Source organism: Chaetomium tenue (genome assembly GCF_020726465.1).
Source record: "Chaetomium tenue strain MPI-SDFR-AT-0079 chromosome Unknown F5144scaffold_2, whole genome shotgun sequence".
Classification (NCBI taxonomy): Eukaryota; Fungi; Ascomycota; class Sordariomycetes; order Sordariales; family Chaetomiaceae; genus Chaetomium; species Chaetomium tenue.
In genome coordinates, this window is record NW_027117330.1 from 608,772 (window position 1) to 636,265 (window position 27,494).

General features: G+C 55.1%; 9 protein-coding genes across 9 annotated transcripts; 6 read left to right on the forward strand and 3 right to left on the reverse strand.

The window, feature by feature from the left end:
• The first annotated feature begins 374 nt into the window (after positions 1-374).
• On the forward strand, positions 375-5,132 carry F5144DRAFT_90468 (ankyrin repeat-containing domain protein). The gene is made up of 3 exons (XM_066793545.1): positions 375-1,674; positions 1,782-2,596; positions 2,652-5,132. Exons 1-3 carry the CDS (start codon positions 478-480, stop codon positions 4,984-4,986), a joined length of 4,347 nt encoding a protein of 1,448 aa, XP_066645870.1. The 5' UTR covers positions 375-477; the 3' UTR covers positions 4,987-5,132.
• A 1,365-nt stretch (positions 5,133-6,497) lies between these two features.
• F5144DRAFT_559967 (uncharacterized protein) lies at positions 6,498-7,218 on the forward strand. The gene has a single exon (XM_066788183.1). The coding sequence runs from the start codon at positions 6,692-6,694 to the stop codon at positions 7,034-7,036; it is 345 nt and encodes a 114-aa protein (XP_066645871.1). The 5' UTR covers positions 6,498-6,691; the 3' UTR covers positions 7,037-7,218.
• A 3,076-nt stretch (positions 7,219-10,294) lies between these two features.
• On the forward strand, positions 10,295-11,167 carry F5144DRAFT_559971 (uncharacterized protein). Its single transcript, XM_066788184.1, has one exon. It carries the CDS (start codon positions 10,501-10,503, stop codon positions 10,711-10,713), a length of 213 nt encoding a protein of 70 aa, XP_066645872.1. The 5' UTR covers positions 10,295-10,500; the 3' UTR covers positions 10,714-11,167.
• Positions 10,826-12,025, forward strand: F5144DRAFT_599020 (uncharacterized protein; the record flags this gene model as incomplete). The annotated part of the gene is made up of 3 exons (XM_066790980.1): positions 10,826-11,000; positions 11,674-11,878; positions 11,932-12,025. The coding sequence occupies 3 exons, from the start codon at positions 10,826-10,828 to the stop codon at positions 12,023-12,025; spliced, it is 474 nt and encodes a 157-aa protein (XP_066645873.1).
• A 2,715-nt stretch (positions 12,026-14,740) lies between these two features.
• On the reverse strand, positions 14,741-16,959 carry F5144DRAFT_559975 (uncharacterized protein). The gene has a single exon (XM_066788185.1). The coding sequence runs from the start codon at positions 16,637-16,639 to the stop codon at positions 15,149-15,151; it is 1,491 nt and encodes a 496-aa protein (XP_066645874.1). The 5' UTR covers positions 16,640-16,959; the 3' UTR covers positions 14,741-15,148.
• A 1,190-nt stretch (positions 16,960-18,149) lies between these two features.
• F5144DRAFT_559978 (uncharacterized protein) lies at positions 18,150-18,961 on the reverse strand. The gene has a single exon (XM_066788186.1). It carries the CDS (start codon positions 18,810-18,812, stop codon positions 18,423-18,425), a length of 390 nt encoding a protein of 129 aa, XP_066645875.1. The 5' UTR covers positions 18,813-18,961; the 3' UTR covers positions 18,150-18,422.
• Positions 18,962-20,423: 1,462 nt separating this feature from the next.
• F5144DRAFT_559979 (uncharacterized protein) lies at positions 20,424-20,876 on the forward strand. The gene has a single exon (XM_066788187.1). The coding sequence runs from the start codon at positions 20,480-20,482 to the stop codon at positions 20,765-20,767; it is 288 nt and encodes a 95-aa protein (XP_066645876.1). The 5' UTR covers positions 20,424-20,479; the 3' UTR covers positions 20,768-20,876.
• A 786-nt stretch (positions 20,877-21,662) lies between these two features.
• Positions 21,663-24,312, reverse strand: F5144DRAFT_559981 (amidase signature domain-containing protein). Its single transcript, XM_066788188.1, has 10 exons — positions 24,097-24,312; positions 23,616-24,031; positions 23,141-23,562; positions 22,988-23,090; positions 22,841-22,937; positions 22,590-22,787; positions 22,412-22,527; positions 22,109-22,359; positions 21,977-22,057; positions 21,663-21,911 (listed from the first exon to the last, which is right to left on the reverse strand). Exons 1-10 carry the CDS (start codon positions 24,145-24,147, stop codon positions 21,814-21,816), a joined length of 1,833 nt encoding a protein of 610 aa, XP_066645877.1. The 5' UTR covers positions 24,148-24,312; the 3' UTR covers positions 21,663-21,813.
• Positions 24,313-25,708: 1,396 nt separating this feature from the next.
• On the forward strand, positions 25,709-27,235 carry F5144DRAFT_599024 (uncharacterized protein; the record flags this gene model as incomplete). The annotated part of the gene is made up of 3 exons (XM_066790981.1): positions 25,709-25,815; positions 25,871-26,157; positions 26,211-27,235. The coding sequence occupies 3 exons, from the start codon at positions 25,709-25,711 to the stop codon at positions 27,233-27,235; spliced, it is 1,419 nt and encodes a 472-aa protein (XP_066645878.1).
• Between the last annotated feature and the right edge of the window lie 259 nt (positions 27,236-27,494).

The following is a 27,494-nucleotide window of genomic DNA, read 5'->3' on the forward strand; positions in this document are numbered from 1 at the left end:
CACAATGCCGTCGTTCGATTAGTTTTAGGATGGCTGATAAATGTTGGGAAGCAAGCAAGAGCAGTTCTTTGGTCAATCTCAGAAGTTAGTAATACAGCACAGCGGTGCTCTAGGGCTGGCTGGTAGTTCGGGGATTTTGAGCATGGTTTGGTGACGAGAATGGGTTTCTACTTACAACTCCCACAGAGCCAACTGGTACAAAGCAACTGAAATCTGCAAAAAGAACTGACAACTCAATTAACGTTCTTTAGTTCCTGAGGCAGCCGGACACCCGTTATTCCAACAGATGGCTGCCGCAAAAGGCAGTTTCTTGGCATTAATCACTTCCAATCATGCCATCCGGCGGGCTAGAGGGTGCTGTATGCAAGCGCCCACAGCATCAGGGCCCCCAACGTGGGTGTGTGTAATTGGTGAGAGCCTGTTGTTGCGGCCTGATCCCACCCGGCCTGGTCCTTTTCAGCTTGCTCTCGTCTTTCTATGGCAACTGTTGTACAAGGCTGCGCTCCCCAGTGTGATAAAACAATATGTTGTTGTCACGTCGCCTCTCTCTCCTCGGGTGACTCAATTCCAGCTTCCGTCAATGTAGGCCAACCGTATAATCCTAACATTCTGCTCGTCAATCCGACGGTCTCATCCGCTTTCATCCGCACCATGACATCCCACAATGCTCTCGACAGCCCCGACTCCTATGGGGTCGCTTGGATCGCTGCTCTTCCCATCGAGCGGGCCGCTGCAAAAGCGATGCTCGACGAGGAACATGCGCCTCCAACTGGCTTCGTTAGACACCAAACCGATGCAAACGTTTATACATGGGGTCGGGTGGGTGAGCACAACATCGTCATTGCCTCTCTTGCCGCCGGAGTCTATGGAACTACCTCGGCTGCGACCACGGCCTCGAGCCTGCTTGCCTCTCTGCCATCCATCCGTGTTGGTCTTTTGGTCGGCATAGGCGGCGGCATCGCCCGACCGGACGAGGATTACGATATACGGCTCGGCGACGTTGTCGTGAGCCAGCCCGACGGGACCACAGGCGGCGTCTGCCAGTACGACTTGATCAAGGCCAAGTCTGGTGACAGGCGTGAGCGCAAAGGCTTTCTCAGACCACCTCCGACCGTCCTCCTTAATGCGCTTGCCAGCATCCAGGCCGATCACGAGTCGATGTACTCCAAGGTTCCCAACTTCCTTCAACAGATGCTAAAGAAGAACCCGAAAATGAACAGGAGATCCAAGCAAAGTCCTGGCTATATTCACCAGGGCACCGACAACGACCGGCTCTTCCAATCTTCGTGCGACCACGTCCCCGGGCCGGACTGTCGGGGCTGTGACACGGCTGGCGAGGTTGAACGCGATGCTCGAGACACCACCGACCCCGAGATCCACTACGGGACTATCGCATCCGGCAACTCGCTTGTTAAAGACGCCGCTACGCGTGATCGGATTGTTGCCGACATCGGCGAGGACTGCATCTGCTTTGAGATGGAAGCAGCCGGCCTGATGAACCACTTTCCCTGTCTTGTGATCCGAGGGATCTGCGACTACGCCGATTCCCACAAGAACGATCGATGGCAACGCTATGCCTCAGCCACCGCCGCTGCGTATACCAAGGAACTCCTAGCGTACGTGCCGGTTCAGGAGGTCCAGGAGACCAAGAGGGCAGGGGACGTGCTTAATCAAGTTAGTGGTTCTATATCCTCCCATGCCCCGTGGCCTGGCCGAGCGAATAAACAAGACACAGTAATCACCTCACTTCGGAGGCATTCTGACTTACATTAATTAAACAGAAACTCGATAGTGTGCAGCAGACCACTGATTCCATCCAGGCCGACCTTCGTACCGAGAAGATCGAGCGCTGGCTTCGACCCTCTGATCCCTCTACAAACGCCAACCACGCGAGGGAGCTCCGCCATGAGGGGACAGGTGCGTGGCTCCTGGAAAATCCGGTCTTCCAAGAGTGGCACTCGGGGTCGCGTCGATATTTATGGCTGCATGGGCTCGCGGGATGTGGAAAGACGGTTCTCAGTGCGACTGTGCTGGATCATCTCGCAAAGGGAAACGACCGTCGTATCCTCAGCTTCTTCTTTGACTTTAGCGACACGGCAAAGCAGACCGTAGGTGCCATGCTGCGGTCACTTGCTTTTCAACTCTACCGAGACAAGGCTAGTTCTGCAGGTGTTCTTGACGCCTCATTCCAAGCACACCAGGACGGCCGTGACCAACTTGCAACAAAGACGCTCTCAGATGTTCTATTCAAGATGCTTGCCGTCCAGAAGAAGGTCTCCATCATTTTGGACGCCTTAGACGAGTCGACAACGAGGGCCGACCTACTCCTCTGGATTAAGGACGTAGTGTCCAGGCCAGAGCTGGACCACGTCCAGCTGATTTGTACCGGTCGGCCTGAAGCCAAGTTTCTGCACGACATCCCCTCGTTGATAGGGGAGGGAAACTGCTTAGAACTCAACAGGCAGGCTGTCAACGCCGATATCCGATCATACGTCGCAGCACAGCTTTCGCAACGACGCGAATTTCGGGACAAGCCCTTGTCGCAGGATCTCCTCGAGCTGATCCAGAGTAAGGTTGGGGACGGGGCTGGCGGGATGTGAGATATCACTGCTTCGATCGATATGCTGATGGTTTGTTGACACGGTGCTTAGGTTCAGGTGGGCGTTCTGTCAATTGGACAGCCTAGCTCGATGCCGTCATGAGGCAGCTATTGAGGAGGCTCTCGCATCTTTGCCGCGGACCCTGGAAGACACGTACCGACGCATGATTGAATGCATACCGACGGAGCTTAAAAACGACGCGATGCGGCTCCTGCAGTTTCTAGTGCACTCGACGCGACCTCTCAAGCTGGCCGAGGCTAAAGAAGTAATAGCAACGCAGATCGAAAACGAGCCGCGAGGGTTTGACGTCAAGCGTCGACTGTTTTGCGATACTGATGTTTTGGACTACTGTCCTAGCTTAGTGACAGTCGTTCAGGGCACCGACAAAGAGCTACATCTTGCCCACTTTTCGGTCAAAGAGTACCTTCTCGGAGAGGACCAGTTCAACATTACGACTGCTAGCATTCCCATCGCAAGGACATGCTTGAGTTATCTTACAGACATAAACGGTAGCCACAAAGAGATTAAACAGGGTTTCCCAATGGCAAGATTTGCGGCGGAAGTCTGGACAGACTATGCGGGGTTGGCTCAAGCTTCAGAAGATATACTTCGAGCAATGGTTAGGTTCCTAGAAGAGGAAGTGACGTTCCAGCGATGGGCTCGTTTGTATCAGGCTGATAGGGCCTGGGACCATGATCCAGGTCCTCCACGAGGCCCCAGGCTCTACTATGCTTGCTTCGCTGGGCTCGTAACAGCTGCGCAAATTCTTATCAGCAAAGGAGCAGACGTCAACGCGCAGGGCGGCTTCTACGGCAACGCTCTCCAAGCCGCCTCATCGAGAGGCGATCAAGAGATTGTCAAACTGCTCTTGGACAAGGGAGCAGACGTCAACGCGCAGGGCGGCAGATACGGCAACGCTCTCCAAGCCGCCTCATTGAGAGGCCATCAAGAGATTGTCAAACTGCTCTTGGACAAGGGAGCAGACGTCAACGCGCAGGGCGGCGGATATGGCAACGCTCTCCAAGCCGCCTCATCGGAAGGCCATCAAGAGATTGCCAAACTGCTCTTGGACAAGGGAGCAGACGTCAACGCGCAGGGCGGCGGCGAATACGGCAACGCTCTCCAAGCCGCCTCATCGGAAGGCGATCAAGAGATTGTCAAACTGCTCTTGGACAAGGGAGCAGACGTCAACGCGCAGGGCGGCGGCGAATACGGCAACGCTCTCCAAGCCGCCTCATCGAGAGGCCATCAAGAGATTGCCAAACTGCTCTTGGACAAGGGAGCAGACGTCAACGCGCAGGGCGGCAGATACGGCAACGCTCTCCAAGCCGCCTCATCGGAAGGCCATCAAGAGATTGTCAAACTGCTCTTGGATAAGGGAGCAGACGTCAACGCGCAGGGTGGCAGATACGGCAACGCTCTCCAAGCCGCCTCATTGAGAGGCCATCAAGAGATTGTCAAACTGCTCTTGGACAAGGGAGCAGACGTCAACGCGCAGGGCGGCGAATACGGCAACGCTCTCCAAGCCGCCTCATCGAGAGGCGATCAAGAGATTGTCAAACTGCTCTTGGACAAGGGAGCAGACGTCAACGCGCAGGGCGGCAGATACGGCAACGCTCTCCAAGCCGCCTCATTGAGAGGCCATCAAGAGATTGTCAAACTGCTCTTGGACAAGGGAGCAGACGTCAACGCGCAGGGCGGCGAATACGGCAACGCTCTCCAAGCCGCCTCATCGAGAGGCGATCAAGAGATTGTCAAACTGCTCTTGGACAAGGGAGCAGACGTCAACGCGCAGGGCGGCAGATACGGCAACGCTCTCCAAGCCGCCTCATTGAGAGGCCATCAAGAGATTGTCAAACTGCTCTTGGACAAGGGAGCAGACGTCAACGCGCAGGGCGGCGGATATGGCAACGCTCTCCAAGCTGCCTCATCGGAAGGCCATCAAGAGATTGCCAAACTGCTCTTGGACAAGGGAGCAGACGTCAACGCGCAGGGCGGCGGCGAATACGGCAACGCTCTCCAAGCCGCCTCATTGAGAGGCGATCAAGAGATTGTCAAACTGCTCTTGGACAAGGGAGCAGACGTCAACGCGCAGGGCGGCAGATACGGCAACGCTCTCCAAGCCGCCTCATCGAGAGGCCATCAAGAGATTGTCAAACTGCTCTTGGACAAGGGAGCAGACGTCAACGCGCAGGGCGGCAGATACGGCAACGCTCTCCAAGCCGCCTCATTGAAAGGCCATCAAGAGATTGTCAAACTGTTTGAAAAAAGGGGCGGTATGACATCGTCTTTGAAGCGCTCCAGCTCTAGAATTCCAGGCAACCTGAAAAAAAAGCTTCGTCCTATGGTCCCTGAACCAGTTGATCAAATGGCCAATCGAGAGTAGAAGCTCGTTGCGATGCGTCTTGGGTTCGGGTCCTAGATGTTCGATCACCCAGGTGGAAATGGGGAAGTCTATAGGATAGCCGCCATCTCCTGTTGATACCTCTCGTGTAAGAAGCCAAGAAGGGAATCAGTTTGTACGCGGGCTAAACCGGGACCTTCAGTATGAGCAGCTTCCACTGGCCGTGTTCGTAGGAAATCCAAAGCTGAGGTCAATAGGAGTAGGTTCTTATTAAGCTTAAAGTTGCTGTAGATAGCGAGCTTGGTCTCACCTAACTATTGCATTTCAGCCACACATGACACTCCAGGTGGGGAACGACGGCGGCGTTGGGGCGAACGTCGAGAGCATCGATCCTCAGGCGCATTACGAAGCCTTCCTGAATGTCCTATCCGCGGCCCGACGTAGCGAAATCAAGGATATGAAGAGGCGAGGGCAGCTGACCCAAACCAGGACGACAACACTGCTGCCCAGCGTGGTCGCCATTTCTATACCATGCTACAGGACCTCCAAGATTCGCCTTTCCGTGGCATGGGACTTCCCAGCCGCGAGGAGATCGACGCGATATTAAAGGTCCAAAAGAAAAAGGATGGTCTCCACACGCTGCTCCTGACGGGCGCCAGCGGCGGACAGAGACTGGACAGCTCGGCAAAGCACCTAGCTGCGCATAAGCTGTTCCTCCAGTTCACGGCCGTCGTCATCCTCCGCGAACAGGTTCGCGCGGCCGGCTGTCCAAGGCTGCGGGGCTTCCTCCGGCGCCTGCGCAACGGCGAGTAGACCGAGCTGGACTTCCAGCGGCTATGCCAACGCCTCTATACACCGTCGTGCAAGTCCTCCTTCGTAGATGGCCTCCGAGCCATCACGCCGCTGAACCAAGACCGGTGGGACCTGAACATGGCGGCCGTCGTCCAGTGGGCTCGTGCCCACGGCAAACACACCTCCATATTCGTGGCCAAGCACGACACTGAGTCAGGGAAGCGACTAAGTGTGGAAGAGTTATGCCACGTGCTCCGCCACGGAGACGACTCACAGCTGCCGACCCCCGGCTTGTTCTTCTACGCTCAAGGCATGCCGGTCGTGGTGACTCGCAACCAGTTTGTCGGGCTGAAGGTGGTCAACGGGGCACCGTTCAAGGCCGTCGACATCTTCCCTGATCTCGCCGCCGGCACCATCGCCCTCGCCAGCGATGTGACTCTCCATCTTGGACCCCCCGTGGCCCTCCTCCTCGAGTCGGACGATAGCGCGGGCCTCGCCATTCCTGGGCTCCCCAACGGCACCATCTTGATCAAGAGCAAGACGGTCGCCATCCCGAACCAAATGCGGGGCAAGGGAGCCAGATGGAGGGGCAAGCCGGGCTTTCGGTGGGTTACCCACAGAACGGGGCCTCTCTGCACGCCGGCCTTCGCCATGACGGATCAAAAGAGCCAGGGAAAGCAGTTCTCGGACGTGCTCGTCAACCTAAAAGGCGTCCACTCCAGCGGCACGGCGACCCGGCCCAGTTTCATGAGCCTGTACGTGCAGCTATCGAGGGCGGAGAGCTGGGACGGGCTGCATCTGTTTCGGAAACCGGCGCGCGGCGATTTTATCGAGCCCAAGAATGTACTTGACAAAGACATGAGAAACGCTATCTTCAAGCTGGAACGACGGGGCAAGGAGACCAGACGGCGCTTCGAGGAAGACCACAAGCACGAGTCGTGGCTTCGAGAATGGGATGCCATGCCTGAATCTGGCCAGGGCACTGAAACCGCCGACGAAGAGGACGCGTCCCTCTGGACCGAGGCGGGAATCTAACGCAGGTCTTTTTCAGAGTTGCTTCTATAGTGTAATACACCACCTCTTAATGACGTTTTCGTCTTTGTGGCCTCCGGGCGAGAAGCAGGTTCATTGTGATCATGACGGTGTCTGGTTTTGTTTCCGGCGAATAACGAGCCAAGAAACGGGAAACGGCCTCTCGGACGGCGCCAAGCAGGAAGAGAACAAAGGAAACAGACGGCACCTCCGGCCAAGCCAAGCAGGAAATAAACAAAGAAAACAGTCACGAGTGCCTGTTCCATAGGACGAAATTAACGACACTGTTTTCCAAAGAGGAAGGAGAGAGGTCCATCCATTCTCGGCCGTCGGTGAACCTGCCTCGCCGCCTAGGAGTGTGCCATCTCATTGGCCCTAGCCTACGAAGCGGGATAGGCCCCCACAACCGAGTCTAAGGGAGACAGGAGCGGGAAAAGCTTCACAGTAATATTATTATTATTCATACTCCGCTATGCCCTAGGGCGTGCCGGACCCTCTGCTATTTAGTGTACAGGAAAACCGTGCCCTCCCGGGCCGGGTGAAAAACCCCTACCAACAATCAAGGAACGATGCGTTCTGGTGAGTCTACGTATACAAAGAGAGGAGGCCTCCTGGCCTCCGAACGGGGGCGCTTCAGGCCGCCGTTTCCAGCTCGAGCCTCCTGGCCAAGCTGTACATCGGCAGCCTCCCCGAGTCCATCAGCCAGTCGAGGATCCTCCTCGCCAGCCGTGCAGTCGTGGGATTGATACCGTGTAGAACTGAGTAAAAGTCCCGTCGTGTCCGAATTCCAGTTCTCTCCCATCTTCGAGTCAACGGTGGGGCCAAACACCACACTACCAGGTGTTCGGCAGTCTCTCGTCCCTCGCCACACTCGCAGACAGGCGTCAGAACCTCCGGGACTTCCCGTGTAAACAAGTAGTCCCGTAAGCCTATTGCTCCCGTCCGGATTTGAATGAGCAGTGAGCTTTTCGCCTTGCTGAGACCGTCATGCCTCCTTAGGGTTTCGTTCCGGAATAGCGTCTCCCGCTGATGGTCAAAGTCGTCCGCCGGCCTGGTGATTGCTCTGCCGTCCCGTTCCTTTAACCACCTCGCTCTCCAGGCCTCTTCTACTGCCTTGTCCGTGTCTATGGTTCCCCCCGTCCAGCGCATGATCGTGCCCGCGGCTCTCTCTACCGCCGTGGGCCCTTGAGGCCTCAAGGTTCGCGGTCGGCCCCTGTTGCCCCTCCTCGAGCTGAGTCTCTGCTGTATCTTGCGGCAGGCGGTAAGGATAACGCTCCCCGCCGTCTTCTTGCCGCCTTGGCCGTCGTCCAGATTGGGTTGTTGGAGTCGGTTTTCGAAATCTGCAAGCCGTTTGTTTAGGTATAAGTCCAATGGTGGTACCCACGTCTCTGTCTCGAGGTTACGGATGGGGGTAGACTTAAAGGCTCCCGCCACAATCCTCAGGCTCTTGTTCTGGGCCTTCCCGAGGGCCTTGGTGGTGCCTTTCTTCACCGGTTCGCCTCCCACATCCGTGGGAATGTGGAACGACGATGCGCCATAGGCCAGCGCTGACCAGATGCACTTTGTGTACACTTCTCGCGCTTTGGCTAGACCCAGTCCCCACGTCGATGCCGCTAGCCTCGACAGGGCATAGCTCTGGGTCCTCAGCTTCTTCTCCACCGCCGCCAGGTGGGCTTTCCAGTTGAGCTTCCGGTCCAGCCAGACTCCCAGGAACCTGGCAGACTCCTTCGGTCTGACGGGGCTGGTGCCTCCCCCTGGGTTAGTGAGTTCCAGCTGGTTTGTCCACTGCCGTCGTCCCTTGTTGAAATGGATCAGTTCGCTCTTTTCCGGGGCGAACTTCATCCCCCGACTGTCCGCCCATCGCATGCATGTTTCCCACGCCGCCTCCAGTTGCCGGACATTGGCCTCGGGGTTTCGACCAAACACCAGGAGGTTGGTGTCATCCGCAAACCCCGTTATAGCCAAGTGAGGGTGCTCGTATTTTAGCTGCTTGTATAATGAGGAAATATAGAGGATGAAGAGAACAGGGGAAAGGGGTGAGCCTTGGGGGACCCCTGCCCGAATTACCGTCGGTGCCGCCGTCTTGCCGTCGAAAAGAAGGGTGGCCTCTCGACCAGTCAACCAGTCTCTCGTCCAGAGGACCAGCCACCTCGGGTAGCCCATTTCTCGCAAAGTTGCTAGCAGTCGGGTGTGGTTGACCGTGTCAAAGGCTCCTGAGATGTCCAGTTGCAATAGGGACGCCGCACCCTTCTGTCTCCACGCCTCCTGGACCTGGGCTACTACTAGCCGGACAGCCAGCTCTGTGGAGCGGTGTGCTCTGCTCCCCATTTGTTCATCTGGTAAGAGGCCGTTGACTTCTGCAGTTTGAGTGACCTTCCTGGCGACCACTGACTCTATTACCTTCCCTAGGGTTGGCAGCAGAGCAATGGGCCTGTATCCCCCCGGGGTCTGATACACCGGCGGAGCCTTTCCTGGTTTCGGTAGTACTACAGTCTTCGCCCTCTTGAAACGGTTCGGGAACCATCCTAGCTCCAGACACCTTGTCGAACTTATAGAAATAGAGGATGGTCGACCGTAACAACGAGATACTATTATTGTAGAACGAGTCCGCTTCTGACCTGCCGATCGCACGCCGTATCGAGGGTGGTAAAGCTACCTAAAAGCCTATATCGGAGGAGAGATTCAGGAAGATATTCGATATAGTCCTTCAATACGTAGGTTACGTTAGTATTAGACGTAGTATTCACCTGATCCGGTGTAAGACCGCTGGGGGACTCAATAGTAGGATATCCTACCCAGAGATCAGGGCCCCGTTATATAAGCTAACTTATAGATAGAGCGCTATACGCTAGCTAAGAGGTTGCAATACATCCTATATTACTATCCCGGGATATTAGATAAGTTCTATACGGGAAACGTCTCGTCTTGTAATAGTAGTGCCGCCTTTCGTAACGAGGCCTCGGACTATAGCGTTCCAGAACATTTCCGAAGTATCGGCCAGTTCCGTAAACCCAGCGTATCTACACAACTTCCTATAGCTATAGACTTGGCTATATAGCAGAACCCCGCGATCGTCGAGCTCGATATATAGGCCAGGGACTCGATTATAAGTGCCGAACGTACAGCGATACTTACAACGAAACAGGTTCTCCTCAAGAAGCTATATAAGGAGGGACTTGAGTCGTACCGCAACGAGTAGCTCACATAAGAAGGAAGTAAAGATTCTAAGCCGAGGCAGTATATCACCATTTATAGGCCAAGACCCGGACCCCCTTAACGAACTAATCCCCGAGAAGGGTCGGCTCGCTACGACTATAGCCCGGGACTCGGACTTGGCCTTTGATAGAGCTACAGGGCGCTATACGAGACATACTCTACCTCCTGACAGAAGACTAGACGGTCTGTTGTCGTCCAGGAGAGAAACCCGACCGCGGGATGTACCCTTGGTGCGGTAAGGAACTGGCAAGGTTATACCGAGATCCCTAAGCCGTCCCAACCAGCCCTAGCATTATAGCCGCTGACTGGTGCGGTTCTATGATCCACGAGCGGCAGAGGTGGCCTCATATCTACGCTTGTAGGTGACGGGCTGTGGCCGAACGCCTCGGCGTAAGCAACCGCGACCTTGTCTATTGCTTCTATTGTTCGAAGTGGTTCCGGATAGGCGACGACTGGGACGCGCACTGCCAGTTAGAGCTGGAGCGACCGCTACCGAGGCGGTGCGGCACAGTCAGGATGCGATTCGGCACGTTCTTGAGACTCACAAGCTGCCTAAGGGCTGCTCGGAGTGCGGGGTCTCGAGCGTCTCCCTCGACCACCTCTTCGATGTCCACGGCTACCGTGTCTCGAAGACCCAGATCTCCAATGAGCCGACGGCCCGCGGACCCGAACCCGGGAAACCCGAATTATGCTTGCCGCCCAATCTCCTTCAGTGGTCATTGTGTGTAGATGGCGCCTCCATCAAGCAGGAAGCCAAAACGTCGCCGCTCCCAGCGTCCCCGCTCACAGACAAGGCTGGGCTAGGGCTGGGAGCCCTTCACAGTCTCCCGTGCCTACTTCTATGCCAGCATCCCCCTTGATATTCGCTAACTTGTCGGAGTTCGACCACGCAAGTTCCGTGGACAGCGAGGATGACCTGTCCTTCTCCCAAGCCGCAACCCCTGACGGAAATGATGGCACAGACGATACAAGAAAGCAGGGCCTAGACAAGCCAGCAACGCGTATCAAGATGGTTGGTAAGTGGGCCGACTGGGGCAAGTCAAAGCGGCAAGGGGGATGTCCGCCTCAAAGTGCAGCAGAAGACATGCGGGGCAACAGCCCAGCAACTCCGCCGGCCTTGGGCGCATTCATCGAGGAGTATTTTCGGTTCCCCTCGCCCTCTTCGGACGCTGGCCCAGTTTTGAGCACCTGCGAGGAGGCCGCAGAATCGTCTAAATCTGCTATCCGCAATGTTATTATAGTCCGTTCCTAGTGTTGTTTTGTTGCAATTGAGGATAATTGTCCTAGAGTGTGAACACCAACAGCCACGTTTCCACAGTGTCACATTGATTGAGGGGCATAAATGAAGCTTGTGAAGGTGCAGGACGGGCAGGGTGTCGATGGAAGCTGTGTGCAGATGTCTCAGTGGTTGGCCTCGCCCATCTAGACCACCCTGTTGCTGCTAACCTCTGACTTGAGCGCCATCGGCCTGGGTGCAGCGTTGCCAGGTTTTGTTGTCGCCGGTCATCCGGAACCCACATAACTGCTGCTAAATTTAGCTCGCTCTAAATCGGTCGAATGCAGGGTCGCAAAGTCCAGGATCCGGAAACTTGGATCTCCCCGCTGGGCATCACGACCTGGCTGGAATGTGTAAGGTAGTGTAGCTGCTGGACCCTCGCTGACGCCCGCCTTTGAACCCCACCAGAGCAGTGGATCACCATCTGACGGACCGAGCCGCACGTTCGCGGTGGAATGCGACTACTCATGTCCTGACGGCCGGAAACCGCGCCGACTGGTTCGGCGGCTCAGCAAACATAACCCAGCCAGAGCGACCACCCGCCGCGGCCTCGTCTTCGACCAAGACTTTCCCCGCGAGCATCAAGCCGCTTTGCAGCCCGGCAGGTGCCATCGTCGAGTGCGTACATCTTTGCTCCTCTATAACGCCTCGCTAATAATCCCCCCCCCCAGCATCGTCTTTGTCCACGGCCGGACTGGCGACCGCGAGAAGACGTGGACCGCTAGCGACGCGTCTGAGCCATGGCCCAAAAACATACCGATTTAAGCCGAGGCCAAAGCAGGAGGGCCGCTCAGGCCGATAAGCAGGACCTGTAGCCAATCCCGTGCTCAGCCAACGGTCGCTCTCAGCTGCGGAACACTTCGTTTCGGGCCGTGACTAAGCTGCGCATGCGGCCGAGCAGCTGTGAGGTGCAAACGCCTTGACGTCTTGGGGCGTGTGCGCGCGGGTTGTACACCACTTTTAATTTTTTGGGCCGGCAGGAAAGGGGAAAACGAACAGCAAAATAAAAATAGCTATACCAATCGCCCTACTCGATGCGCGGATTACCTCTTTATATATTCTGATAGATCTAACCCTGCAGTATCTGATTCTACTATACGATCGGTGATGCGGATAATACGCGTTGAGATATTGATGGATTTATCTCTGTTTCCAAACTTTTTTCGAACTTTTGTAAAATCTTGGCAAAAAACATCGATCAACATCATTTTCGACATATATCCATCAATACCTCAACGCGTATTATCCGCATCACCAATCGTATAGTAGAATCATATACTGCAGGGTTAGATCTATCAGAATATATAAACAGGTAATCCGCGCATCGAGTAGGGCGATTGGTATAGCTATTTTTATTTTGCTGTTCGTTTTCCCCTTTCCTGCCGGCCCAAAAAATTAAAAGTGGTGTACAACCCGCGCGCAACGCGCCAAGACGTCCAGGCGTTTGCACCTCACAGCCAATTAGGAAATTGGCCCTGACCTGTCTGTCGCCCACCTAAATTTAAGACGAAGAGCCCCCACCCACACCTTCAAGTTATCTTCTTTTCTTCTTACCGCCACCACTTGTCAAAGCCGCCTTAGGCGCTAATGCTCAATTGCGAGCTACTCTAGGAAGTAAGTGCATTGTGTTCTTTGTATAATCAACCTAGCATTTATTCGTTCTGCTCGCGATTCCTTCTATGCATTTATTAACTAAGGTAATCTACGTAGGCAGGTACCTTACTGGTGAATTTCAGGTCTCCACAGAACAAGCCGCTTGTCTGGCGCCGGGCTTGACTCGGCGCTCCAGACATTCAGAGCCACCATCATGATCATCGCATAGAACAAGACGAGCTCGGGCCCCCCGACGACTCATCATGGTATTACGACTCTTATTATTATCTACCAGCCTTGTCTGGTTGGAATGGAGGAGCCGAAGTGTGCACCGATTCGAGCGACCCATGGCAGTCTTTCCACGCCATGCAGTTGCCGGACACGGTTGCCGAGAGCGCCCTTAGTTCCACGCCAGACTTGGACTGGATCTCACCTGAACTTCTTATGTTAGATCCTGTCATCCAGTCATCGCAGTCGCCGGCAGATTCTCCTGATCATGCGGCAGACCCCTCCAAATCCTTGGGCTCGGACTCCCACGTCGAGGTACTACAGGCAACGCCCCCCGATGCCTCAGAAGCGTCCTTCAACTTCAACTCGCCACTAGCGCAGTCAACATCACTACCCACCACGGCACCGGCGAATCCTCCTGCAGAAAGCGGCCCGAGACCCGGACATTCACCGTCGGGTCTGGCTTGCCTTCATTGTCACATCTCCGAGACTGATGTGAAAACCTTGGCGTACGTCTTCCTCCCCTGTCTCGTGTGGAATGGACAGCCGTGCTGACTTCTGCTCTTCAGGCGCCATATTGAAGTCACCCATTCTTCCCCGGGCCGTTACTTCTGCGGGAGGGCCGGTTGCAACGAGCACACTTTGGTGAGATCGCTAGAACGGCATCTACGGAACTCGCCACACCATCTTGGCGCTCTCTACGTGTGCCGCTGCGGCCAGAAACATCGCAAAGACAAGCATCAGCCGCACCTCGAAAGTTGCACTAGCCCAAGCACTTCGCCGTACATTTGCATCTGTGGGTTTCGAGTTGACAGCGCAAGTTTTGGTGGCCTCCAGATACACCGGGACCATATCCAGGATTGCGGGAAACAGAGGAGAGGGAGGCCGCCTGGCCTAAAAGCCGGGCAGCGAGGGCGACATGACAGGAATGGACAAAAACGTGTTTAGGGACCGATTGTGCGTTACGCCGGCGTTTTTTGTGTCCCGCGGGGGATCAGCAACCGGTGAGGAAGCATGGTTGGTAGAGGCTTCCTGCATTAGGGAGCATCTGGGGCTGGGTAGTAGCAGGGCGACGGGCTATCATAGTGTTTCGAAAGGGGACCTGGGCAAGTTTGAGGCATGTAGGATGATCTCTTGTCAACGGTTGACCATGTCTGGACAAACGCCGTTCTTCGCAAGGGGCTGCGAAGGCTGACGCAAGGCGGCCTCGCCGACACCAGGCCACACATAATTGGAAGGGGCGGAGGAATACGTTCGACATCACCGCACCATCTACATGATGGTTGCAGCGATGCTCCTTTTTTGTTGCGTTTTCATTGGGGGTGAGAGCCCCGGGGGCGGATTTATTAGGGATTTTCACAGTCCCTATCAGCTAGGTATGGCCTTTAGTTCTCAGGCAAGACTCGTACTTACCAGTCAAGTTGTCATACGTTAAACCATTCGTGACTCCCGGAGTCCCCACGTAGGGCTTCATGTGTGCCTAAACAACCTAGGCAGCAAGGAATGTCTACGCGCTTACTTTGACCGTAAAAGGCCAGAACGTAAGTTATGTTATTCAGCGCTTATAGACAGTGTGGAGCTTGCATCTGGCACACATCGTCTGTTGAAGACTGCTTTTCTCCCTCGAATCCGCACACTACAAGGGGTATTTCTCCAAGTTCTGTGTAATATTGCTACCACACTCACATTCGGCGCATTTGGCTAGAAGCGGCCTCCATGATTGCGTAAGCTCTAACTACTATGTACGTTGTGCACACGTTGAGCGTTTGCACATTGCTCATGGCCGAACGACGATGCGGCACGTTCCGCCGTACATGGTCAACAACGGACAACATCCAACCATGCTCCCCAGGCGCTGGCTAATAGTTGATAACTCGTAGCGCCCTCAGCAAAGCAAAAGCTGAGCGGTGAGTGAGCATCGCTGTCCTCCAGCTGGCCACACCTTGGCAACACACCGCCCTGTGTTGCCGTCAACACGCCGTTCCCCTATGTAAGGTGCTACCAATCTAGAAACGGTGGCGAGCTGCAGGCCCTTCGGTTTCACAAAGCTCGTTCCCAATAATCCCATCAAACTGGTTTTCCTCCACAAGCATGGGATTCGAGATACTCCGCTTTGCTCAATTCCATGTTCCTTATGGCCGCACTCCACCTCCCCTCCAGCTCCCGGTAGGTTGTCGAGCAGGGGACAACACTAGTAGTCCACGTGGCCAGCGTGTGTACTTCTTTCTCCAAGACTTTACACTTCGAGCGTAGCCTCTCTATCCTATTCTTTTCTTCATCCTCCTGCCGGACCTGCGCAACTTTCGACTTGAGCTCCCTATATGTCTCTCTTGCCTTCAAGACAATCCCCGGGAGAGCACTTCTGACGTGCCTTGCCACCTTGAGCTGATGCTGCGCCATCTGAACCGCTGGCTGTTGGTCCCTCCATCCTTCGGCCTTAGACACTTGTTTTGCCTGCAGCTCACGCAAGGAAGCCAGGAATTGGTCCTTGTAATGTTGCTCAATCCGCTCCATCTTACTCTGCTGCCTCTTCAAAAAGATGATCTCGCTCTCCTTGATGGCGAGGTATTCCTCAATCTGCCCAGCGGAACTGAAGTCGATGGGTAGCTGGGCGAGATATGTCTCCAGAAAGTCCTTCAGCGGGGTGTTTTTGATGCCTTGCAGAACAAGGGCTCGGTCTGCGCTTGGGGTGATTTCCTCGTAAAGCTGCCCATTTTGGTCGTAGGCGAGGTACAGGAGGAGGAGCAAGAAGAAGTTACTCGGGTCCCCCGGATCATCTGGGTTGTCGGTGGTGTGGTCGTCGGCGCGGTCTGAATGGCCACCTTGGCTAGCCGGGAGCTCCGCCCCTCCGGGCTTCTCTCTCCTTGCTCTCCGTGCAGCTTGCCGGCGGTCACGTTGCCTCACCCTTTTGGCTTCGTGCTGGTAGGACGTCCTTTTCTCGTGACAGACATCGGTATTGAGTTTCTGCTCTTGCACCGCCTCAGGCGTTTCCTCAACCTCTACTCCACCCTCCAATCTGGGCTTGGTCCTGTCACCTCTTTCCGCCTCGGAAGACGCAGAGTCAGACGGGCGTTGTTCCGCAGATCCACCACCAAGGCACGACACGCCCGCATCGACACCGAGCCGGCAGACGATAATGCGAAAACCCGGCACCCCAACTTCAAGCACCGTTCGGCTAGCAATTCTTTTGATGCACCGCAATCGATGGCGCCGCACTTTGAGATACACCGCGTTGATGTCGAGTTGGTACACTCTCGCCGCAAGATCAGACCGCCGGCGTCGCCATTGGTCTGTTACGCTGTAAAGTTTGTAGTGAGGCGCTTCCTCTATTTCCCAACCCAGTATCAGCGTCGCGTCAGGGCTGAGTCGGACATGGCTGGTGGACGAGGCGTCGTCGCTGTGCTGCGGCCCTGACACGGTAGGACTCAACGGCCGGAGGTGCCAGTCCGAGCTGTCGTATTCTCTCGTGTCCTGGGGAAGAATCATGTCTCCTGGTAGAATCACGTCGCAGGAAGCAACAGTGCGAGTCTTGCCGCGACGACGTTGACGGCATGGCATTGGCGGGTCAACGAGCAAAGATCAATTGCAGAATGCTTGAAAGACGACACCAGGCTAGATGCCGATGAGAGGTCTCGCTGATGCCTGGCTCCTGAGGGTGTGTGAGCTTAATGGGAATGTCTTGCAGAGGAGATGTAACGTGTACTGCTCTCCTTAACGTTGTCCAACCTCACCGCTTCGCTGGGTCCCGAAGGGCCAATTTTGTGATTGGTCAAAACCATCAGCCTCGGGCGTCTTGTTTGATAGTGCTCATTGTAGCCGGAACGACTTTCACGAAGGATTGGCTGAAAAAATTGGCCCTCTGCCTGCTGCCCCCCGGCTGCTGTGGCTGCACGCTGACAGGGGAGCCGCTTGTTGAACTTGGGCTGCGTTTTCCTTTGCTTGGCCCTCTCCTTGACCTCATCCCCACATCGTAAACGAGGGCCATTTTCGTGAATGGGCGAAGGTCCGTTTCCCAACACTTGGAACCCATCCCAAGCGCCAATGGAAAAACTGCCCCTGCCCGCCCTGGCCTGGTAACCGAAGGCTGATGTTCTTTTTCCCAAGAAGGAACTTACTGAGCTCCAATGGCAAAAATGGCCCTCTTGGCCCCTGGCTTGGTGTTTTTGACGTTGATGCCCGTCGTGGTACACGCAACCGTCCACGGCACGTATTTGTAGCTTGGTCTCGTCCGTTCTAATTGCATGATCATGGACATTTGTTCCGATGTTCTCCGTTTTCCTGTGCACCCGTTGGTTTCGGTCCTTCCTACACGCAACAGACCAAGCCCAAGTATCCATTCAAAACACAACCAATGGTCATGAACTCCCAAGGAAGGCCAGAGTGCACTACGCACACTTCCATCGGTATGTTTGCCCCGGGCGCGAGGCGAAACCTGCGCTGAGCACAGTCTCGCGGTCTGACAACCCTGCACCAGAGGCCGACAGCCCCTTGACCACGTGGTTGGCACAGCCGATCAAAGAAGGCCCATGGGTTGGGGCTTGCCTGATGTTTATCAGCGAGCAGAGGTCTCTCCCCACCAAGGACCAGGAGAAAAATAAAGATGATATCGATGATGCCAGTATGCGGGTTGAGCTCGGGTCAGCGGTGAGCGACGGTGGTTGTTGAAGGGGAACGGAAATTTTGTATCTACATGTCGAAGGATAAAGCCGATATGTAGCACCGGATATATTAGGTCACTGGGACTCTTCTAGCTTTGAAGGTATAGGTGGATGCAGCCTGGCAATGTCTCCTTTGTTTCTCAGGGTCCAGGTACGGATCTCATTCTTCCCTTCCACACTCTCTTTCACCTTTACTTGGCTCTTTCCATTTCTTGTTGATTTGTCTCCTTAGCACTACTCTTTCAACTATTAGCTAACTTCAGCATGACTAGGGCGCCCAGTTGATGTAGTTAAGGTATTCTTCCTGACGTTTCCCTCAGCCGCGGGTGTTCCGGGAAAGCTCTACCACTACCGTACACGACCCTAACTCCTTCCCCTGTTCCATCTCCCCTATCCCCCGTCCCTCCTTCCCCCCGCCCTCAACGCTTTACATACACGACTGACGTAGATGCAGAGTACATCTCTGCAGCCAATGTCCTCGACTATCCTATTGTGGTTGCTCCCATCACCCGTGCGGACTGATCAATCTACACATTTCCCCCAAATTACGGTCCTGTAAAGGAGGTGAACCTGAAAAGCTGGGAATCATATTCGTTACCTGCCTTACCTCGCGGGTCAAGATGGAAGGTTAACATGGGTACAAGACAACCCGGAGTAGCTATCCCATCCACAAACACTCGCCCTCATCCACCTCGGCAGTAGTCCCGCGCCACTACATCCCTAACACTGCAACTTTTGTAACAGCTCCCAAGCGCAAGGTCCACCAAGATAGTAGGTAGAAACCCAATCGCCGTCTGGAGCAAGGGATCCATCCCCCGCTCGCCCGTCAGCCACTCGTGAAGGCGCAACCACGAGACCCCGACGACGCAGCGGGTGCCGATGACGACCAAAATCAAATATGGCTGGCCTGAGACGTGCGGCCAGACAAATATTCGGAGTAGGGCGTTGCATAGTAGAGTGGCGAGGAAGCAGCACCAGGATGCGAGTCGGCGCTCGAGAGGGGTGCAGTCCGCCGGCAGGGCTCGAGGGGGATCCGCAGCCGCGGGAACGTTCTGGCCGTTGGCGTTATCCATGTGTTCGGTGTGTTGTAGGTGCGTAGACTTTGTGGGAATTCGAAAATAGCCAAAGCTAAGGTACGAAGATGATGATGGGGAGGAGAAAGACCCCCAGAAATGAAACGCATTGAGTGTTGTTACCGTGATACAACGTGGGGGCGGGAAAATGGAACCCAGCCGTTGTCTAAACTGCCTACCAACCTACATACCTAAGGTACCTAACTTAGTAGGTGCCTTTTTACTGGCCGCAGAGTTAGCCGGCGCCTTGCTTGTTGCCACAGCCGCAACCAACAGTCTCACTAAGTCGCCGCCGAACGTTCGCCTACCGAAAAGTATCGGAACGGCCTTTTAAAGGGAACATGGGCAAAATGATCAGCATCATTTGCTGCCGTTAAGTACTCCGCCGCACACAACCAGCCAATCAAGCTTGTGCATCACGTTCCTAAAGAAAACATCCGTTCTTCATGTGCGAATTCCGAATTCCGAATAGGTACCATATCTTGATCAACCTCATTCCACTTGTCATGTCCATGGCGGGCTGCCCAAACGGAAACTTGGCCATGTACTCGTAAGGCTGTGAGATCGACAGTAACTACATGTAGGTAGGTACATGTACACTATGTACGTGCCAACAAGGACTGCGGCATCGCTGAGGGCCCCGGGGAATCCTGGTTGTTTATTCAGGCGACCATCAAGGCTCAGCACTGATGTTGCCGGCGAGCCCGAGCTATGATTAGGGAGATGAAACGCTTGGCCCCCAAATGGAGGAGCTCGTACATACACACGTACATGTACCTTCCAGTCCACCAAAAGGATCTTTCAGGACGACTTGATGACTTCTGCCGCCACTATTAGATACTCTCGTGTAGGCAGGATGCGTATTCGCCGTTTCTTTGATTGGATATCATTTACAACAACTTAATTAAGTTGTGTCTATCAACTGACCTCCACCGAGGTTACAGGCCCAACAGTCTCGGATGCATCACGTTCATGAATCAAGGGCAGTGCCGCATTGAGCCCCCCTCGAATGCACAGGACCTTCCCCTTTTGCTACTTAGCTATTAGCTGCCTATTTCGTAACCGTCTTCCGCGGAGGTACGCGTGGGGTGAAGACGGTGATCCCATATGACGTTCTTCGGGACCAAACATTTATGGCCAAGGTCCGGAGACTGGGACTTGAGGAGAAGAACAACATGAACGGCAACTACATGCGAACGCCTGTCACCAGCCGTCCAAAATCGATAACTGCATTAGAAGTCCATGATGGTATTTTGTTGCGAGCGGACAGAGATCGCGTACCCCGAGTCTCTCCCTGCTGCGCCTCGGCCTGGCACCAACGCAACGGGGGACTTCACGCGTCTACTGCTACATCTGAGGTGCCAGACAGAAGCCCTGGACCAACGGGCGTTAAGCCAACCGGCCTTTGTGCCAGTTCAAGCCGTGAGACAACCGGGCTGTAGGATCCCAACATGCGGCCCCCAAAAGGTCTCCGGGACCTGGAGTCAACAATCTCAGCTGAGGTAGTCGGGAGGTGGATGAACCAACTTCTATAAGATGAGGGTTCTCCGGGGCGTTTCGTTGCTGACGGTATCCAGCCAAGTCACCATCGCACCCAAATCAAACGAGATTCAAGCGGCTCAGAGGCTCGACAGCATCTAGTGCCTGCTCAACTTTCGTCGTTCACCATGCATCCCAAACTTCAATCTGTTGCCACATCCCTTTTGTTGGCTACTCAGGCCCAGGCTTTCCGCGTCACTTTCTACTTGGGTTCCCAGTGCCGCGGCGCCCGGCTGGGCACTGGATCCTACTCTTACCCAGGGTACCCTGATGTCTGCCATAACGTCCCTCCCAATGCAATCTCAGCGACCATCGAGCCGGAGTATCTCGATGGAGAATCGAATAGAGTGACACCCCTGAGCAGATCTTCTCGTTTGGCCTGGCCTTATAAAAAGCCTCAACATGAACGCAGCTAACTTTGGGCCTGATAACATTTCAGACGTTGCTTTTTGGAAATCATGCAGCTAGGATCTCATAGCCAGCGGCGATGACAATTGTCTCAACTTCCCCAAAGCGACCAGATTCTCGATCCGTGAAGACTGGACCGTCCCCGGCAAGCGGAGCGTCCCTTCCGCTGCTACTGCCCCCTCGCCAGACCCTGGGGACGCCATCGCGCCCCTAGCCACTAAGAAGACGCGTGCTCGTGGCCGCCGTTCTCCCACTATCGCCAACGCCCCCTGGGCCGCCGATCAAGCACGGCACCGCCAGCGCCTCAACGTGTCAGACTCCACCGCGCTCGGCTCCCTCTCCCCCTACTTCGACCCGGCCATCATGGCGGAGGCGGGACACGGTCGGCGGGGGGGGCGGTGCGGCTCGCGGACGGATGGGCGCAGGGTGTTGAGTGCGCCAACCGGATCAAGGCGGCAGGGTCGACGCTCTACGACTATGTAAAGCGGTACCCGGTGACTTGCGAGGTCGTGAAGCTGGGCGCGGGAGGCGTGGTGGGTTATGGGTTCGCTCAGATCGGTTCCGGTGGGGGTGCTACGGCCCAGGACAACGACGAGCTGGCCAAGTGCTCCAACAATTCCCAAGTCAATGCTTTTGTGGACAGTATACTCGAGGCGGCCAATGCTGGCGACGAAAATGCGGCCCGGTCGGATATTAGCCTGGGCAATGGCCACATTCTTGTCTTGTACGGCCGTGTCTTTCCTAGAGACGCCCCGCCGCCGACCGATCTCTGCCCTGCTTAGGCGAGGAATTGACATGAGGGGCGGGCCACGTTTTGGGCATGAGATAAGCACACCAGGAAAACTTTATGTTGAGGACGGGCTGGGGGTGTTTTCGGGGGGGTGAGAGGCAGGAGAATCGGTGGTGGTTTGATATGTAGTATTCAAATCATTGCCATTCATACTTCTCTTTCTGCTATTAACACGGGATGACGCCTGGAGGGAAACTACCGTAACGAGTGACTCTTCCCTTGTGCTCACCCCAACACAATCCGGTGCACAAGGTCTCTCCATTCTCAGGGGTCAAATGCGTATCTCCCAGTACTGACCTTGGTGGGAAAGCCGACCTTTTCTAATGCCTGCCTCGTGAGATCAATGAGCATTAGATCGCTTCCTATTAGTTATGTCATGTCAGTAAAGCCCATGCCGTGTAAGCCACCGGGGTCATGTGGAACTTACCCTCTGCACCAGCAATGGAAGAAGCTACGGGAAAGCTTTCTGTTCTGCCCGAAACGCGGGAGTCGTAGTCCACCTGGCCGACTGGGGAGGGCGTTAATACTTGTTTTCGAACGGGGGAGGACTTGGACGTACTTGGCACTACGAGTTGGGGCATCCTCATGAACGACGCAAGACTGAGAGCATCAATACCGAGTCTTGGGCCTGGCAGGGAGTAGACGTCACGATAGTCGGGCTGCGTTGGCCCAACAGGCAGAATGAGTATGGCCGTTGACCCCGATGTCTCATCCGCGCCAAGTACTTCCTTGGAGAACCAAGAATGAAGGACCTTCAGCTCCTCGTGTGACCTTTCCACCTCTGGCTTGGGTATTTCGGCACCGCGGTCCCTACGTCAAGTTAGAATCCCCATTTGTGGCTTAGGATTTGGGCACGACATACCACCTCCATTGCATGCTGGGTGAGACGTAGGCCTTCGTTCCAAATTTCTTGAGATGGTCGTCCCGGAAGCCATCGTACTCGTGGTAGATGTCGTAGTAAAATGGATTGTATCCAGACTTGATCGGTCCGCCGAATTTAGCGCGTGTAGCAAGGTAGTTTTAAGGAGAGAGGGGCATACCGTGTAGGCATAATCCTCCAAAGACTTGCCCTCTGCTTCCGCGGGTGGACTCTGAGCCCATTTCTCAGCGAGGCTGAAATTGGTCTTCTTGACGCCGAGGAAGCTTTCAAGAATTCCGACGAAACTCTCGACCATTCTCTGCTGAGCGGGTTGCTGGACTGGGAAGAACTCGGTGGGATAGAGAATTTTGGTGGGAAACTTAGACATGTCAGTAGAGACATTGTGAAGGTCGTGGACGGGATCCTACGCACGGCCTTGTACTGTTTTGTCGTGGAACCGAGTGCGGCTTTGGCAAAGACCTGGAGGTCCCTCAAGCTCCGACTAAAGGCACCTACCGTATCGAAAACCCTACAAAACGTTAGTAACATGTACGCACGCAACTCGCACGCGGAACTTACGGGGAGCAGGGATACAAGCCCGTGGTTGGGCCCCAGCCACCTGTCGAACACCTGATCCCATAGACACCACATCTTGCGGCGGGCTCTCTCACACTTCCATTTGCTGGCAAGATTGTAAGCAGGTACCCTTTAGAGGGGAGTCCAAATACATACTGTCGGTGCCAATGCAAATATCCACCCATTGGTACGCGGCGGTCGCGGCGGCCGACCCGGTGGAGCTCGCACCGGGTTCAAGATAGGTGTCACCGCGGGGGTTGAACGGACATTGGAAGTCAAACCAGTCAATGGGTTTTTCTCCACTAGCAAACGCGGTCATCTTCGTCTTGCCGACGATAACGGCACCGAGGTCAATAAGCGTTTTTATGAATGCGGCTGTTTCCTCGTCCTGATCATAAGTGTTCAGAAACGCGCGGTTTCCCACAGCGCTCTTGGTACCAGCGAGCCTGAAGTTGTCCTTGATGCCAATCCTCACGCCAGCCAGCGGCTTGGCCGGAGAGGGGCAATAATAGAGTCGGCTGGGAACAGCGACAGACTTTCCGGAACCGTTCGGGCCAATGGAATTGAGATTCTTGAACCTGCTTCGTATCAGTACCTCTTGCGTCTCACCCCAGTCGGCTGTTCAACCTACCGATAACGATGCTTGGTTGGCAGCACGGTAGTTTCGAAGCATGAGGACGCATCTGTATGGATCTTCCAAGCGTGAAACACCCCTTCTCCGCTGAGGAAGTACGGTCCACTGGGGATGTTTGACTCTGAAGTTGGAGTGTCTACGCTGTAAACAAAGTTGAGATGCCAAGGCTTTTGGCCTAGAACTACTTCATCTGCCAACTCGGTGCGCAACAGCATGATCTGCTCGGAAGAGGAGCAGCCATCTGCGACAAGTAGGGTGTCGGACAGGAAGGCTTCATTGCAGACGTCGTCTTCCTCGTGGATCCGCCGGATCCGTTCCAGAACTTCATCGGGCTCGAGGCTGCAGTCTGAAGCAGAGATGAGGAAGACGGGCTGGGGAGGGCGTTTTTGGGCATTGGCAGGTCTACGGACTCGCTGCAAAATGGACGAAAGTCAGGCTTGTTTACCGGTCACGAAGAACGGAGCGGGGTAGGACGGACCAAGCCTGAATACACAAGCGCATATCGATCTTCTCCCACCGTTACAATCATGGTGGCGAGATGCGGAGCCAGATGCGGCACGGGGGCAATGGGAAAGTCCAGGTCGCGCTGTATGAAAACAGTGGTAATCGAGGAGAAGCTGGGGAAGAAGGACGCGCCGAGACATGGAGGCGTTGGAAACCGGCGCTGGCCGCCCTGTTGTGTAACAGTCCAAGCTCAGCGGCGACGCGGCCTCGGTTTCCTGAGAACCTGACTTTACTGGCTCACAAACTGCCACCGGTCTGACGATTTAGGCCTGGCTGCGTTGTGCATGTTCCAAATGGGGAAAAGCTCAAGCCCTCCGTGCCTTCCGAACAATCTGTAAAAATCCAAACCATCTGTTTCAGTACCTACACAGTACCCAGGTAATTTACGAAGTTGGAAGGCATGAATGAAAACAAAAGTTTTGATAATTGCACCTGCTGCCTTCCAAGTTCCAGCTGAGTTCCAAGTATTCTAGTGCCACCCACACCAAATTGGCCCATATCAGCCAAGTCGAATCAGCGGTTGCCTTGCATCTCGCAGCCGCTGATATGCCAAAAGCTCGAATGACACATTGGCCAATAATAGCCCACATCGACCTCCCGACAAGGGTATTGCGCGCCCCTGATGGCAAAAACTCCACCATCCCGAGGACAAATAGCGGCACACTGCGTCAGGTTCGAGGCGCTTAACGAGTAATCGTTCGCCTTTTTCGGAATGTCTTCATTCCCGCCCAGATCCGCGGGCGGCGCATGGCCTTCGATTTCCGAGCAACCCTGGTCCCAACAATCAACGGTTGTTCCTGAATCCCGAATCCTGGATGCTGACCCACAGCCACGGTTCTGGTGTGTCGCGCGGATATCCCCGCGTATTCACACACGTCTCTTCTCTTTTTTCTCCCAATTCTGGCCATCTTCATGATTATTGTTCCTCCCAGTGCCTTCCAGAAGCCTCAAGAGCCGACAATCCGCGCCGGAAAGCCAGAGAACCACGCAAGAACAAGCCCACCCCTCAGCCCATCCATCAATTAGTCCGAAGCGTCTCTTCTTCCTCCCATTGTGCACATGGCTGGTGAACTTGCTGCATAAAATTGGCCCTGTTGAAACGGTTCCAGGACGCGGCGCCACACACCATGTCCCGTCTAGATCTTCCAACTTCGAACGAACATGTCCTTCATCGCCAACCAAGACTCTCGCGGCTGGTTAGGCGGCGTGAATTGCCCGAAAAGGTTGTTGGGTTGTGGGCGGGGAGAGTTCGTGAAAATGAACTCAAGGAACAGATAAAGAGCGGGGCCCCATTCAGTCCACAATCGTACCCAGTCCACCTACTGGAGACGAAGAGCACTGGGATGACCCGGAGGCATATCGATAATCGCCGGAGTGCCGTGGCTGAGCTCTCCGATGACGCACCAGAGCCGATTGGAGCTCCGTCGTCCTATTATGGAGAAGTGGCGAGACACTCCACTGCCTCAAGCACTACGCTTCTTAAGTCGAATTCCTGGGGACAACCGAGATTATCGACGGACGGCCGCCAGAGCTCGGAATGGGAAATGGAGACACTGTTGGATCAAAGCAGCGCCGGTCTGGATGAGATGGCTTCGTACCCTTGTCCGTTTAGGAAACGGAACCCGGCCCGATTCAACATTCGTGACCATGAGACATGCGCCCGGGCCCCGTTTGATTCGATCCGTGGGTTGAAGTGAGAGCGCACGCTAGTTCTGTTGGCTTGGTTCATTGCTAACACCAGAATGCAGGCACCATATCGTTACATCCCACGGAAAGGAGCCGAGTCTAACCCGGCACCGATGTCGACGCTGCAAGCAACAATTCGAGACGGAAACCGCACTTGAGGAGCACTTGCTGTTACCAAGAGACCAGATTTGTGAAGTGACGGAGGCATCTCCGGTCGATTATGAAAATGGGATAACGGAGGAAGTGGTAAGGAACCTGCTATACGGAAAGGCCGACAGTGATCCCACCTCGACTTGGGACGGAGTCTGGACTCTTCTCTTTCCCGACGACCTCGAAGTACCAGACTCAGGTATGCCCGCAATCGACTGAGAGTTCTTGAGTTCCCGAACTGACAATTTTCAGACTTCAACCCAGTGACCGAACTGGTCGAAGTGGAGCAAGCCTTTGATGAAGGGCAAGATATGCTGAAGGAAAGCCTCCGAGAAAAGCTTCAACTCCTGCTTCCCGAGGCCCTCGATGCAGACTACCTCAGCTTCCTCACAGGTCAGCTCGAGCTAGTCTTCGAGACACACAAAGTCAACATGATGAAACAGTCCCTCGGCCGCTGTAGCTCAACAGTAAGCGGAGCGCAACCGTCTAGGACGCAAAAAGCTGAGGACCCAAGCCCGCCGAGAAAACCGAACCGTCGATCCCGACGAAGCACCATCCTCCAAAACATGCACCGCAACAGCACACAAGACCCAACCGCGGCCGCCCCCTCCCGCCGGGTCTCCAACATGAGCAGTACCAACGGCAACAACAAACGCGCAAGCCGCCCCTTCAGCGAGCAATCCTTCCTGTGCCGGGCCGACCTGCAACGACCCACAACGATGTCAGTGGAAGCTCACACCACCGCCACCACCGCACCACCCCCCCTCGAACACCATCACCCCCTCTCGCCCCATCCTAGCACCCCCAGTCACAACAACAGCACCGGCACCAACAGCCCAACCAACCCGCGCGACTCGCGCGACTCGGGCATCAGCATGTCGTGCGACGCGTGCGCCCTCGAGCCGTGCGCCTGCGCAGACCATCACCAGATCGAACACGAGTCCGGCACTGACACCGAGTCCGAGATCGTGGTCGGGCTAGCAGCCAACGACCATGACGACGGAAAATGGGAGCATCACCCGCGCCGCGCGTCCCCGGGGCATACAGCCTTCCCCCGACGGAGCCGGTTGAGTATTCAGACGGCGGATTTGCATCTGCGGCGACGGAGTGGGGGGGTAGGGGGTTGGGAGGGGGGTGATGATGGGGATGAGGATGAGGAGGGGGTGAGAAGAGAGGCAGAAGGAGAGGGTGGGGGTGGGGGTGGTGGGGATGGAGGCGGGTTTTCGCCCGAGTCGTTTAAACAGCGGCTTTTGAGGGGGCGGTTGATGGGTGTTTAGTCTGTTTACATTGTATTGTATGTGCATATGGTGGGAGTGGGATTGGGGGTGTGCGTTGGTTGCATAATTGCATTGCGGGTTGGGAAGGGGCTGGTGTTTCTTGGTGGTTGGATGTGGTTGGCTGTACAATGATAGGGTTTGGATAATAAGGGAACGAGGCGTTAATGATAATAATACTGAGGCAGTTACTTTGTATTTTTAGGGACGGCTCATGCGAGGTTCATCGTGGGCGGCTGGTGGGAAAATTAGGATTCTTTTT